Here is a 16,380-nt window from a genome sequence, read left to right on the forward strand (position 1 = left end):
TTTACCTTACGACGACGATTACAATTTTTTTCTCGAAGAAGAAGACAATGTTTTATATTGTTTACATTGTTATCCTACCTGCAATGATATTAATTATGATGTATCAATTTGGAAAAATTACATGAATCACGGTGCATTTGAAAGTTACTTATTGTAAGTTTGGCATTTTTATTAGTATAAAAAATTAAATTCTTTTTGAAGATCATTCCTAAACAAGACGTCGATACTTATGCTTAATTTCAGTCCAAATTACAACATTACTATTGAAGCAGTGCTGAATGTATACTTCTCTAAATATGGCTCAATCCACTTGATACAAGATGTGTCTTCTTATTGGTATAATCTTTTAAGTAAGTATAGATTGTTAAGAAATCAACTTGTAAATAGGAGTTAAAATTTAAATTTTTACAATTCAAACTTTTACATGTCTTTATTAGGTTAAAAACTTTTGAAAAAGATTTATGAAGTAAATTCATATTTTGAATATAGGACCAATCATAGAAATAAGATTCTTTCTTTTATTCAATGCTCCTTTAAGAAATCTTATAATTATGAATTTAATTATTTTACTTAGTTTCTTTAAAATTTATTTTAATAATTATTATTTAAGGCGAAAGCCATATAAATAATTTGTTGTTAAATGGATAAAATTGATAAGTTGAAGAAATGTAAGACATATCATACAGAATTGATCAATGTTTAATTGAAATCCCCCTTATATATAAATTGTACAAGTATAAATACTTAGTGCCGAGACATAATCAATATATTTAATATTACAGCACTTTATATCTTACATATATAATTAAATTTTTGAAGAAATAACTTTAATTTGCAATATTTCTGTCTTTATCATTTTTGATCAATTTCATATTGCGGAAAAAGAAGAAAACATAGAGAACGTTGCATTCAGTACGCAAGTTAACTATATAATCGAATCTTTTTAGTTTTGTATCTTTACCTACAAAACATATGAATAAGATATCATATGATCAAAGCTAGAATGAAATAGAAATTTTCTGTCCACTTTCTTCTGTAAGATGTTCAAGGGTTCTCAAAAATCGACTTTATATTTTTTAATATTTTGTACATCACGTTTCTTCAGTCTAATCTATTCTCGTGTAAAAAAAGAGATAATATTTCTTACATAAAGGGCAATTTCTAATTACCAGTGTTTACTTTGCAAGTATATTGATGAAACGAGGAATATTTTCCGATAAATATGGAAAAGTTTATTCGACTTTTCATAATCCCAAAAATAAGAAAAATAATTTTTAATATATATAATTAATATTCGGTAAAAAAAATTTTTTAATTTGATTATGTATGGATTGGAGGAAAAATTCTGCGGTATTTTGTTAGTTTATGATTGGATATATAATATCTTCGTTAAAAATGATCAAAATTTGAGAAAAAGGTTTTAAAGTTTGAAATCTCTACTTCCGAATGGTTGCTATATTTTTTGAATTTATGTGAGTTTGTAATTTTTATATTCAGAAAATTACGAGCTGAAGAAAGGGAATTTTTTTTCTCACTTTGTGGGTCTTTCACGTGCCAAAAAAAATTTGCAAAAATTTTCGACTATCTATATCGTAAAAGTTTGAAATTTTCCTTACAAAATCGTTTTTTTTTTAATGTTTCTACGATTATTTGTTCTTGAGTTATTTGTGAGTTAAATAAAAAGGAGCATTCTGACTTTGATTGCTCATAATTCCATTAAAATTCATCGTACTGCAATTAAAAAGTAGATGAAGCTGAAACGTTGCTCTATCGAATAGTATCATGCTAATCTTTTAAATGTAAAATATTAGGTGTTAAACTTAATTCCCGCCGTTTTTCGTCACCAATTAAAATTGATTTGTTTCGAAGGGAAATATCTTAATCAAAGTATTATTAATAAAGTATTATTAATTAGTAATAAAGTAGAAAATGGAGGAAATTACTTTGATTAAGGTATTCATTCATCTTCCCTTCGAAACAAATCAATTTTGAAGACGAAAAACGGCAGGAATTAAGATTAACACCTAATATATAGAAATTTGAGTTAAAATTGTGATATTACTATATCTTTATATAACCATTGCGCAATGGGAAAACGGGGACAGTAATATCACATTTTTAACTCAAATATACATATACTCTATTTTTAAAAAATTAGCAATTACACCACTTAATACAGCAACGTTTCAGCTTTAAGAATCTGTTTTATTAATTATACGGTACGATTATTTTTAACGGAATTATGAGCAATCAAAATCAGAATGCTCTTTTATTTAATCCGTGTGTAACTTGGTAATAAAAAGTCGTAGGAACATTCTTTTAAAACGAATTTTTAGGAAAAACTTTAAGCTTTCACGTCTGATAGTGAAAAATTTCGCAACAAATATAATCAGTATATAGTATTGAGCTAACAAAATTCCGCGGAACTTTTTCTCCATCCTAATATATATTATGTACCTGCACTTATAGTAATATTTATATCCTTTGTACTGATAAAATAATGTGATAAAAATTTCATTCAATATAACACTCTTTGAAAATTTTAGACGTTTTACTCGTTCTTAGAAAATCTGTTGTTTTAAAATTTAAATATAGATTTGGAAATACTTTTTAAAAAATTGACATTTTGATTTAAGATATCTGTAACAATACGTTTTTAAATCAATATTTCTTTAAATATAATTATTATTATTAGATCTGAAAAATAATGCTTAAAAAATACATTATAATGGACATTTAAATAATATTAATCCTAAAAATGTCCATTTTAAAAGAGCATTTCCAACTTTTGACTTGAAGTGCATACATGTGTCTTTGTACATGTGCGTACGTGTACTTACGAACTACGAAAAGAGATAGCATTATATATATCCGATCCATAAAACATTGATTAAAGGGTAACATACCTGTATAAAAGAAGGGAAAAGATGACAGTGATATCGCTGGAAAAATCCGCTGTCTTTTTTACAACATGAATCGTCACAGGAGGATCCTGTTTGCTTACAAATCGATTGCTTGTAGCGTCGTTTGCCTACATCACCGACAATTCGTTTGCGCATAAAAATTATGGCCTACAACTCGGTTGTCTACATGCACTTTGCGCACAAATAAAAATTTCAGAAACGAAGTCACATTTGTCTACATGTATTATTGCCTACAGCTCTATTGCCGACATATATTATTCTCTGCTTTAAAACACACAAATTTTCTGTTTTGAAAATACAAATTATTTTTTTACTTAACTTAACATTAATTTTATGTTTGTGCGCAAAAGTGCATGCAGGCAATCGAGCTGTAGGTGACAATTTTTGTAGTAAACGGACTGTCGTAAAAGTGATATAGGCAAACGATGCTGTAGTCAATCGATTTTTAGACAAAACGAGCCATCTCAATTATCATTACATGCGCGTAATGCTTTTTAAGAATAAATATTGAAAACATATGGCCTTTTCATCAAATCATCTTAACCTCTCTTGCTAGTTATCGTATCACAAAAATGATTTTTTACAGGTGATATCGGCGGTTTATGTGGCATCTTCATCGGCTTTAGTTTTATCACTGTAGTGGAGCTTCTGTACTTCTTTGTGCTCCTGTTTGGCGATTTGTTCTGTAAAAAATCGGCCTTGCAGAAGGATGATCGCAAGACTAAAATCCCACCAGATCAAACCCAAACCACAGAAGAATTATATTGGAATGAACTGTTGCCGCGATCTTGGCATTCAGCGAAATACGGCAAATTCTCTACTAAAAAAACTAGATATTAACTGGTGGAGTTATTATAGAATTATTCAAGACAATTTTGGATTGAAATAATTTCATTTTTGTTAGTTAATATATTAGACTTATAAACATGAAAATTTTCTCAACAAAATATATACTTTCTATTTGAAATTTAAACCAAGATTACCGGTAAAAACCGAATCAGTCTGTAGAGACCTTCCACTACCGCCGATTAAAATTGACGGTCCCATTTATTTGGGTACCGTAAAATGAGAAACTTTGACCTAAAATCAGGGTAATTTTGGCCGAAATTTTGGTTATGATAACAAAATCGCAACATAAGCTATGTATGTTAAAAACGTCTTAAAGACATTTAAGACATTGTATGTTTCGATTTTGAATATGTATATTGTCATTATTTTTAATGTACCAATATTATACCGACTGCCCAGATAGCACATTATATTATGAGAATATTCTGAGAATATACTAAAAAGGTCACGTCTGATATTCGTATGATATTCCTATGTCCGCAGCAACATTGTTCGCAGTATATCCTCAGAATATCGAGATGAATTTCGAAAATTTTCCTTAAGAATATGTGTAAAAAATATCTATTAAAAATAATAATCTTCGCTGACAGAATATTATTTTTAATAGATATTTCTTTACACACTCTTAAGGAAAATTTTCGAAATTCGTCTCGATATTCTGAGGATATACTGCGAACAATGTTGCTGCGGACATAGGAATATCATACGAATATCAGACCTGACCTTTTTAGTATATTCTCAGAATATAATGTGTTATCTGGGTGGATCGAAGTTACATCATTTTACAGTACTTAAAAGAACATAATATACATAAATATAAAAAAAAGTATGCATGTACAGTATATAATTATGATAAAAGATATGATTGAAATGCAATATACAGGAACAGAGAACAAGAGATTTCAGAAAGCGTCCATTCTAGTATACATGATTTCTGATAGGTTAAAATTTGTCATTTCCTGTTCCTATTGCCTGTGCTTTTCATTGTGTTTCCAGCTTTATAAGTAGATTGTATCGATTCTACTTCCAGGATCAATGGCGATGTGACAGGTGTCACCAGCCTTGGAAAAAAAAGTAAAGCTAGGACTTTATTTTTTCCTTTAATTCTTATATGATTAATAAAGACAGACATTATATTGCATTTGCATTTACTTCAAAAATCATAATCCGTTATGAAACTATAAAGTCTCTGTCCCAAAATGGTAAACCATTGAGATATATTTGCCACTATATCAGTAGATATGCATTGATCTCCCAGGTTGGGGGTTAAATATAGATTGATAACCTAAGTCCAACAATGAAAAAGCATTATTTCAAAACCTCTCCAGAGAAGATCTGGGTCCAATTTTGAATCATTGAATGAAATAGATCAGTTTAATGCAAGAAATTCATGTAAATATCACAAGTTTATTCCAAAGAATACAATTAATTTAAGCACAGGCTTCAAACTATAATATATTAACAATATATTTATTGCAATATAATATATGGTACTATACGCTAATATGAATGCTGCAGTAAATTTTAAGTATAATATCACGTTCTATTATATTATTTTATCGATTAATGCTGTCAAAAAATGATTTGTGATTTCTTAATAGTTATTAGTATAAACACATTTCGTATTTAAGAAATTAAATTTTGTTTGATATGTAATGTATAATATCTAATAATGCAAAGAATTATTATTGTATTGTACAAAACAAAATGTTGTTAAAACTTTTAACAAATAAAGTATTTCAAAGGAGGATGTTAAAAAGAGGACGATTTTTGCCCATAAAGATGTAAGTAAAAGGAATAGTGTTTTTTATAGGTTTCGACTTCCTGAATACGATAATGTTAATAAAAAATTCAGGATCGATAGGGAACACCTTGAAAATTGAGCATGAACATGATATATTTGAACAAATTTCAATATTCTTACTTACTTTTTAAAGTGTTCTTCGAGTGCCATAAACTTTTTAATAATTTTATTATATTCAGCAAGTCAAAATGTATAAAAAATACTATTTCTTTTACTTACATTCTTTTAGACAAAAATCGGACCTTTTTTAATATCCTCCAAAAAAGGGCAGATTTTTGTCTAAAAGAATGTAAGTAAAAGAAATAGTATTTTTTGTACATTTTGACTTCCTGAATATAATAAAATTATTAAAAAGTTTGTGGCACTTGTGGAATACTTTGTAAAGTAAGTAAGAATATTGAAATTTGTTCAAATACATCATATTCATGCTCAATTTTCAAGGTGTTCCCTATCGATCCTGAACTTTTTATTAACATTATCATATTTAGGAAGTCAAAATCTATAAAAAATGGTATTCCTTTTACTTACACCTTTATGAACAAAAATCGACCTCTTTTTAACATATCCTCCTTTTCCGTTTCTTTTTTTATCATAAAAGTTATATTGCGATACATTAATGCCTATGTATTGCACTCTTATAAATTATTCATGATATTGCCGGGGGAGCGATGAATGACACAGTTTTATATCTTGCGATAACAAGTAATCGCAAGCGCTGTGTAGTAGAAAAATAGTAATTAAACGATACCAGATGCTCGATCTGATTTTTCTATACTTTTATCATAAAGGGAATCAACGCATGCATGAATCGATCGCACGGGCGTTTTACAGTTCCCGAGTCCGAATGTAAATCGCAAATTACGATTGACGTCATTTACGCCGCGCAAGTGCTCGGGATATTATTATACCAGCGCCGTCCGTAATACAGTGTAATTGCATTACAAAAGTTTTCATTTTGTGTTTCACACTTTATTATAACATTTTCTTTCATCTGGTATAATCGGTTTCGCGTGTTTTTCGATTATTAAAGTAAGTGAATTGCGTACACCATCACTGAAAAGATTATAATTGTTATAAATCATTAATTTATTATATTTTATCTTTTACGATTGTTTTTAGAATTATGCAAAATTTAGATCGTTGTATAGTTGTTTGATAATTGTTTGACGTTGAAAAATATTCTCTGTCTGCAAAATTGCATAACGCATCTATAATTGAATTTATTTTTATTTATACCTCTCTTAGTCTTGCATCTTGGTCCCTATTTAAAAAATAGAAACCAATTGATATAGGTAAGTACATACGTTATAGAATTGTTGATCAAGAAATATAAATAGTATAAAATACGTTTTTATCATAAAAATTTTGAACTTGAATTAATTAAAAACTGTAATTTTGCAAAATATTTGAGATATATCAAGACATCCTTTATTTTATTCAATATTTTTACGCATCGTTATATTTATACAGAGAGTGATAGTTAAGTGCTCCAAAAAATTTTAAGAGATGATTCCTCAGATTAATTCAAGATGGAAACTTCATATCATTATATGTCCAAAATGGCATATAGCTTCAAAGTTACAAAATTAAAAGACAAATTTGACTTTTTTCTAAAAACTTTGAAAAAGTACTCAAGATATTTTGATAAAATATTAAAAATACATAAAGTTTTATCAAAATAATCCGAATTATTTTTGAAATATATAGAAAAAAAACTTATTTAGAAAAAATTTTTTGTTTAATTTTGACACTTTTTATGTTTAAAATTAAACTATTGGAATATATATAGGTCATATCAAATTTTCGGCTTTATCTAATATGAAAAATTCCTCCTTAAAACCTTTTAGAGTGCTTAACTATCACCTTAATACAAAATAGAAAAAAAGTTTTTAAATAATTCTTACTACATTTTTATTACATATTTTTGTTACGATTACTTTTTTAAATCTTATAAATAATCTAATTTCAAGATTCATTTGAAAACTTGCATACATACAATAATGTGAATAGTACATCTTAAATAATTATTTACTCTAGGCTGAAGTTAACTAATTTCTGTGTTATATATTTTAAAAACGGATAATAAATGATGTTGGTTGAAAAAGATAAATTTAAACCAAAAAACAATACTTCTATCAAGCAAGCATGGATGACAAAGGTTTTGGAGAAATCATTGCGCTTGAAGGCTATATTAAAGTATTTAAAATTATATTGTAGTCATTCCAGTATAAACAGCTTAAAATATCTTGTCGATTTTCAAAGACCTTGGTTTGAGAGGTAAACTCAATCAAAATCAGATTTATTTACAGTATGATTAGTGTGTGCACAATTGAATACAGGAGATTATGTAAGAATTTCTACACACATAAACGCAAAAATTTGTATATTTATAAGTATCATAAAAAACGCTGCTAAATTTGGCCTTTTAGAAACAAATATTTTTTTAACTCTTGCTTTAATTAATAATGTGAGCTTTAATTTTGTATTAAATATTAAATATTTTAATATATAAAACGAAAAAATAAAGGAAGGAAGAAGAAATATTATACTCAAGAATTAATTCAGGTAATAAGCAAACATTATTGTCGTTTGACATCAAAATGACATATGAATTTAGCTTGCTACTTGGGAAACAATACTTTTAAATTATTGTTTACAAATTTAATTAATATAATGTTGTATAATTAGGATTTAATAATACACAAAAACATTAATTTAAAAAATATGACATTATTATTTCTAAAATAATGTCATATGAAGAACGTACTTTGGAAAAAAATAATAATTTCAAAAATAAAAAAAAATTTTTTATAGGAATGTGTGTCTGTACAGTATGCGTGTCTTTTTATACTTTTCTTGTTTTCAGATCTACTTGTATTTAACTTTTTATTTGAAATTATATCTTTTAAACTGCACATCTTTTTTGTTTGTATCTTTGAAACACTCTAAATTACGCGCAACACTAACGTTTTGTATTTAAAGAATCTTAGTACGATAAAATTTTTCTTAAACAAGATTTATTTAGATGTTGCTCCCTCACTCATTTAACAAATTCGCGCTCGAAAGCCAATTCGCATATAATATAATACGATTATCGGGTCTTTATTTAAGTAATGATAAAATCGGTTTAAACAGAATTGCATATGAGTTGCATATGCATATAAGCGGAATGTATGTGATTAAAGTTATACAGTTTAATAAGATATTTTTGTTGTGAAATTAACAATACCATAGTGAATAGAAATTTTAAGATTAATGGCGGTTCATACAAATTAAAACGTCTACAAATCACTATTCTGTTCCGCGGTATACTTTGCGAAAAGGAGAAAAGACAAACGCGGCACATTTTTCAAAAAGGAGAAAAAAAAGGAAAACGGAAAAAATATAATTCTACAAAATGTGTACTGGAGTTATATCGTAATATGGCATTGCTAGTTAATTTAATGTAACTTTACGCATGATGACGTTGATAGCGCGGTGCGAATTCAGTAATGAACACGTTGTGAAATATGAATAAGAATCAATTATTGCTCAATGTTGCTTGGCTTACAGTACATAAATCTACTAAAAATCTACTCTTGTTTTACTCTTATCTCTATTGTTGTCTTTGAGAGAGAAAGAGAACTTCTAAAAATATATAAATAAAATAAGCAAGTAAAATAAATAAATAGGGTGTAGAGCTACTTTAACTAAATAATATCATTTTTGCACTTGTGTAATTAAATATATCTTTCAGAATTATGTGGGTTATTATACATTGCATAATTATATCTGTTCTGGTGAGTATGGTTTATACTTCCTATCAAGAATTTGAGTCAAAACCTTTAGTAACTTCCATGGATGCAAATGATATTGAAACGACCAAGATACTCTTTCCAGGTATATCAAGATTAAGATATTTCCTTAACTTGTATGTGTGCATACAATTTATTTATAAAGATTTATTTGATTTTTGATAGTATAACATACTAATAAATAGTTCATTTAACTAGGATTATTCATCTTCTAACGGATAAACATTTTCCTGGATTGAATTAATCATAATAATTACGAAAATATATCCAAATTGATGTGTTTATACATATATATTCAAGTAAAGAAGCTTTTTATAGATATTAAAATTAAATAAGAAATAACGTTACAAGATACAAAAAATGTAGAGAAACAGAATAAATAAACAAATTAAATGTGTTAAAAGAATTAAACAAATCATTGACAATTATAGACAAAAAACAAATTTTTAATTGATATATATATGCAAATATATATATATAGTATATATAGTAATTCAAAATTAAATTATTTAAGCATTAAACGTCCACCTTCGACCATTATAGTCATTTAATTTCTAGTATTGATTGTGTTCTCACATATGCGGTTTAAAGATACTTAATATTGTTTTTTCTATCTTTTTTTCTTTTTAATATATACATATAAACATCTCCTTTCTTTTTAAACAGGTGTTTTTATTTTGATAAACTTTTCTCTTTACACAGTCAGCCCCAAATATTCTCCGAGTGATCTTGATCTTGATCTTAATATTATTCATTCAAAAGTTGTTTAACAAAACAATTTTTATGAATTATTTATAAGAAATTTATGAATTGTACGCAATTTTAGTATAATACATACGTTTCATATATTAAATCTTCACTTAAAAACATTAATCTCTACTTTAAAAGTGCAAAAATTATGTAAAAACGTAACTTGTTAATAATAAAAGTACAAAATGGGTAGTACATAATGAGAGTTTTCTTCGTGGTAATCAGTGCGAAATGAATATCTTTATTATAAGATATCTATACCCTAAATTAAAAATCTTCATATATGTTTTTCGGCTCCGCTTCGAGCCCCCCACCTTCAGTATGTTAAATAAAAGACTTTCTACCTTCTCATGATGAAAACGGAAAAGTAATAAATCAATACTGTTCCTGTTCAATTGATACGTGGTTCAAAAGTCAAGTGGTAACGAATAAATTATAGGAATTAGAGATGGTTTTGAACGTATATTGGAGATACACGTTTATAAGTGTACACGTATATTTAATTATTCATATATCCGTGTTTCAATCCGTGTAATTTTTAAAATACGGCTACACAGGTATTAAAATACACGAGTACACATGAAATACACGGTTTAAAAGGCACATATATCCGTGTATTTCAATGTCCGGTTACACCGTATATAATTTTTTATTTTCACTTTTCTTTTTTTTATTTTGTCGCATTTATAAAAAATATATAGCTCGATAATTTTCAGGAATCGCCATCTGTTCCATTAACAGAATTAGTTTGCAATCGGCGAAAGAACTGGCGACCAATATGTAAGCTGTATTTGTATACTAAATAAACGCAAATTGCGTTTACATATATTAATCACATCATACATTTGTGTATACACGGATACCGACGAGATACTATTAAAGACCGACATCCTTACGGGAATTCGCGTCCCTATTAAGCTTTATTAGCAAACGCACATTTACATATGAAACATGTTACGCTATTGAACAATGTGGACATCAATTACGTGGTCAAAGAAAGTCATGCATTTTTTGTCCCCGCTACTGTACATTAAAAATATCCTTGAAAAATGTATCATATATGATGACTTTAATCGAAATATTTACGATATTTCTTTTTAAACTAGTTCTAACGCAAAAATCACGGATCGATCAGTCGATGAAATTCTCAATTTGATAATGCAGCTGGGCAATCTCTACGTTTCTATGATGGTCTGCACAGATAATAGTAATGATGTGGAATTAGATAAACTATTAACAACTTATTATAACGGGTCTTATGATGTCACTCAAATAATGAAAACTGTACGTATGCAAACTCAATCAACATCTTATTTCAAATATGTGATATACTAGAGTTTTAATTGCAAAAACACTTTTATTAGAAACATTACTTTAAATACGAAGCGCCACTACGCCTACGGTCTGAATGTTAAGATGTTGAACTATTATATATATTCATATTAAATGAATTAATATGAATATATATAATTCAGAAATTATAATTGCGTGCCGATATAGTTGTCGGAATTTCAACTTATAATTTCTGAAGTTAATTCATTTAATATAAATATATATAATAGTTCAACATCTTAACATTAACGTAGTGGCGCTTCGTATTTAAAGTAATGTTCCTAACACAAACGGTCTTATTTCTAATCTTATTACTTTTATTAGATTTTTCTTATAAACATACATACGCGTAAACTTCTGTTAATTGTGTAATAATTAAGTAACTAATAATGCAAATTGCTTAATTTTTATTGTTTAGTATAATAATAGAAATTAAATTCAAGCTTGTCTAATTTTAAATGCAAATTTCTTCAAAAAGCGTGATCCTATTACATCTATGCCGATCTTTCTTGCGAGTACTCCCTGTTTAAATTTATCTCCCTAACTCTTTCAATCTTCTAGTGATTCTAATAAATAAAAATCATTTACGCAGACAAACACGTTTATTTTTCTGCGCTTCAAATAAAAAATTTTCTCCAAAGAGCAATCGAAACATTATTTACACGATGCTTTGCGTGTTAGCCATAGTTGTTATCGCTTTATATAAAAAATTGTCGGAGATTTACAATACATATCGTGTATTTACGTTTTCCAGCTGACGCCACAATGTTCGACGATGTTATTGAAATGTATGTTGCATAGAATCGACAGAAATTGTTCAGAGCTTTTTGAGTTTCGCAGAACGCAGGACGGATACTGTTGCACCTTTAATTATGTGCGTGAAAACGACGACATTCCCGAGTGAGTATCCCGTGCTTTCAGAATGTATTTCCGCGAAGCATACAACACGTAGTAATTTAACTACTTATTCGATCAGTTTGCCTACGTGCAGGTAGCGCAGTGATATTTCAGAATGAGTAAATGAAGATATCCTCAAAAAAGGGTAGTCTCGGATATCTACAAAACTATTGCCTACATCTTCTTTTGTACACAATTATATTGTACATAGCGTATTGCATACACAACAAAAATTACCCGCACTCTAAATAACTACATTGTTATAATCTCGAAAACGAGGCTTCGAAATACAATTGAAAATCAAACGAAATTACGTGTAAGTGAAGTTCGATTGAGATTAATAAGAAGTCTCGTTCAAGAGGATTACAACCCCTCGCCATAAAAAAAACCTATTACAAAGAACTGATCAGGTAATTTTATAACGTAACTTTGAAATATGTGTAGGCAAGATGGCCCTAGCGAGGGGTAGAATTTTCACTTCTGGACTCTATTTGTGACATCGAACGGCACGGAATCCGTTAATTCTTGGCGTTTATTTTTTCTTTTTTTAAAAAGATTTTTTAAGTAAAATGCGGTCATGTGTGCAATATGCTGTGTATCATATCATTATGTGCATAGAATTAAGCTGTAGATTTCGTTTTGTACGTAACTGGATCCCTCTTCCCAGAAGCTATCATTATGTACAATATAAAAATGTTCTACGAGTACCATTTTATACGAAAATGTTCTATTATTTATATAAAATTGTTTTATTTATCATTATGTTATTTTATTATATTTTATCATTATATTTTGATGGTAGAGACAATAAATATATTATTTTTTTTTAAATAATGATTTTAAATATTTTCTAATCATATTTTTAAAAGTGATAAACACCAAATTGACATTAAATGAATCGTAACACGCTACAATACTAAATAATTTTCAATGTTTGCTGATTATTGATTGTTGTTATCAATAATATTGCAGGAAAATACTGCTGTTTGTCTTAATCTATTTTTGTATACACGATGCATTAACTACCGCGACGAGAAAAATCGATCTTTTATATAGAATAATTTATGAGTACTTTTTAATTATAATATTAATATGGAAATAAATTTTTCTTATTTAATACAAATGTTTAATAGGAATCAATTTTTAATGAAAGAAGAACTTATTTAAAATCAATAAAACGTAAGTTCTCTTAACTTTTTATATGTATCTATTTTTGGTAATATACATTAATTTTTAATGATTAATAATTCATTATGTTTTAATGAAAAAATTATTTTTCATATTATGTAACAATATTTTTAACAATAGATTTGATTTACATTTGCAATTTTCAGTTTTAATAAAGTCATGCGGTATAATGATATTTCATTTGTATAAATTATGTTTTACTAATTTGTTAATTAGAAGTCCATGAATCAGTTCGAATTCGGATCGAATAACAGTGATTCGACAAAGTCGCACAATGATTTTTTATTACGATTGATTTATACATTTAGATCAGCAAAGAAACTAAAAACAACACTAATAAAGAATCACTGCGTTAGCTGAACGACTCTGACTTCTGAATAGAACAGTCTGACACAGTGGGTCTATTTTTTGTGGCTGAACTAGTATTACACTTTTGTAACTTAAAGTGAAATATAGGTGTGTCAATTTTTTTTTGACAGAACTTTGCCAGTATTTTCATTTATTATTTTGTATTTTTGTCATAACTTTTCAATAAAGCATTTATTAGCCTATGTTTACATAAAATTTGTTTTTCTTGTTTTTACTTGTAGAATATGGTGGTAAAGTTTTGCAAAAAAAATGAGACACCTTACTGTTGAATATAAGCATCACAATTGTTTGAAATATTAATGGTAGAAATTGTATTCTAACAGACTGAACAATATAATTGAATTGACGAGAAACCAGGAACGAGTAGAGACTCTTGGAATAGGAAGCGGTTTATCAGTCATAATGGATCCACTTTTGGATGACAATTTCTGTTCAATATTGCCCTTTAGTGGTTGGAAAGTAAGTAGAAACGACATATATAGGCTATGTTAATTAATTGAGAAAGTAAAACACAACAGTGGTCTTTAATTATATCCCACATTTTTTAGAACGACTTGTCGGAGCTATAATTAAATCTGCTATCAAGGAAAAATTATTTATCGTTCATTTTATGATGATAATGTAATGTCAAAGTTGGAACAGTCGTAGTTACTTATAACAGGTTGGAAAAGTCATTCGTTACCGAATAAAAATCTCGCAATTTGTAACTCGTTACTCTTGCACTTCCTGCACGGGATCGAATTAATATATTTAATTTCCCATAAGAATGACTTGAAATATACAAGTCGAAACGAGTGCGGATATATGTATATTAAAATATTGTTTTATTAGAAACGGACTTTTTATTATACTTGCGCACAAAGTACCGCGCTGACCCTTACTTCTCAATATATTCTTGCCTGCAATTTAATTAAATTTGAAGTCTGGTGTGCGTGCATGTGCGCGCGCACGAGAGAGGAGAGAGAGAGGAGAGAGAGAGAGAGGGGGGGGGGGGGGGGAGAGAAAAAGAAAGAAATTTAGTAAAACTAACATTCATTGAGTTTTTAGGTGACGGTGTTCAATCCTACTGATTATCCGGATATGACAAGTGGTGGTGTCACGGAGGTATTCGCACTGCCTCAAGTTGAAACATATGTGAATGTGGTAGCAACGCTCTTTAGCAGTAGTCAGACCATTATAAATTTGCCCAGAAATAAACGTAACTGCATATTTTCAGATGAAATAGTTTTTTCAAATATTACGATGTATACTTACAGTGATTGTATCGTCGATTGTAAGATTAATGACATACAGAAGTTCTGTGGATGTAGACCGTTCATTTACCCACGTCGTGGCAAGAAAGAATGTTAGTAAGAGCACGTTACTAATTTTTTTAATTGTTTATGCTTCCAACGATTGTTAATGACCCTTGACCCTCAAAAAGTCAAAATGTTTTGACTTTTCCGTCGCTCATTGTTTATTAAAAAGTTATTAACAAAACAATTTTTATACAAGTAGAATATACTTTCTGAAATTTTTGAAACAAATAAAGCATATATTTCAACAAAATATATACGATGAATCTCATGTATCACATTGTTTCCAATATTGAGCGATTACAACGTGAGATATGCATGTTGTTTTAGCTCATTTTGGCGTAAAAGATCGTTATCTGAATTATTTCGCAGAATTTATGTTTAAAAAACGGTGTAATTTTAATAAAAGAATACCACAATGTTTTAACATAGTGGCTATCTTATATAACTAATGTTTATTAACTAATGTTATAGCAACTATCAGTGAATAAAATATAATATTTTCTCAAAAAAATGTTGGCAACATGTTATTTATTATGGGTTAAATGTAACAACGTGTTTTTTTTTCAATGTTATTATTTTGAGTTGTAATCCTAATACGTATGTACGAATACCGAATCACGCGAAACCTCTTCAAGTGTCAAGGTCAATATCAAGATTACTCGGAAGTCATTTGGGACTGGCTGGGTAAAGGGAAACATATAATTACCTAGTTGTAAAAACAATACAATTCTTTAAAATTTGCTTTATAAAAAAGAAATTTTAATTTTATTTATACAATTTTGTCTTTTTTTACAGTTTTATTTTAGAAATACTTTTTATTTATGACTATTATCATGCTTTATCATGTAATTTATGACTATTATCATGTAATATATACTCTTTATTATATTTCAGATTCATGGCGTATTTGCGGTATCACGGACTTCCAATGCCTAACTAAGTATAAATGTAAACATTTTATTACATTATTAATAATAAAAACAGTTACTTTTTTACATAAGTAATTAAAAAATTTTAATGTTTATGTTACCTATAATATATTATATAAATGAATTAATAATAATGATTATGTCATTTTTTTCCTCTATATATTGATACTTTATTTTCTGGAATAGCTAAACGATTGACAATTTTTCCTCACGAGGACGATGACACTATTTTTTACGAAGAAGGAG

At 28.0% G+C, this 16,380-nt stretch overlaps 1 protein-coding gene across 1 annotated transcript; it reads left to right on the forward strand.

Annotated features, from left to right (window-relative positions):
* The first annotated feature begins 7,844 nt into the window (after positions 1-7,844).
* On the forward strand, positions 7,845-15,257 carry LOC108758356 (sodium channel protein Nach). The gene is made up of 7 exons (XM_018503251.1): positions 7,845-7,854; positions 9,314-9,456; positions 10,838-10,901; positions 11,228-11,405; positions 12,208-12,353; positions 14,231-14,366; positions 14,955-15,257. The coding sequence occupies exons 2-7, from the start codon at positions 9,318-9,320 to the stop codon at positions 15,255-15,257; spliced, it is 966 nt and encodes a 321-aa protein (XP_018358753.1). The 5' UTR covers positions 7,845-7,854; positions 9,314-9,317.
* The last annotated feature ends 1,123 nt before the right edge of the window (positions 15,258-16,380 follow it).

Source organism: Trachymyrmex cornetzi, unplaced genomic scaffold, assembly GCF_001594075.2.
Source record: "Trachymyrmex cornetzi isolate Tcor2-1 unplaced genomic scaffold, Tcor1.1 scaffold156, whole genome shotgun sequence".
NCBI classification, from domain to species: domain Eukaryota; kingdom Metazoa; phylum Arthropoda; class Insecta; order Hymenoptera; family Formicidae; genus Trachymyrmex; species Trachymyrmex cornetzi.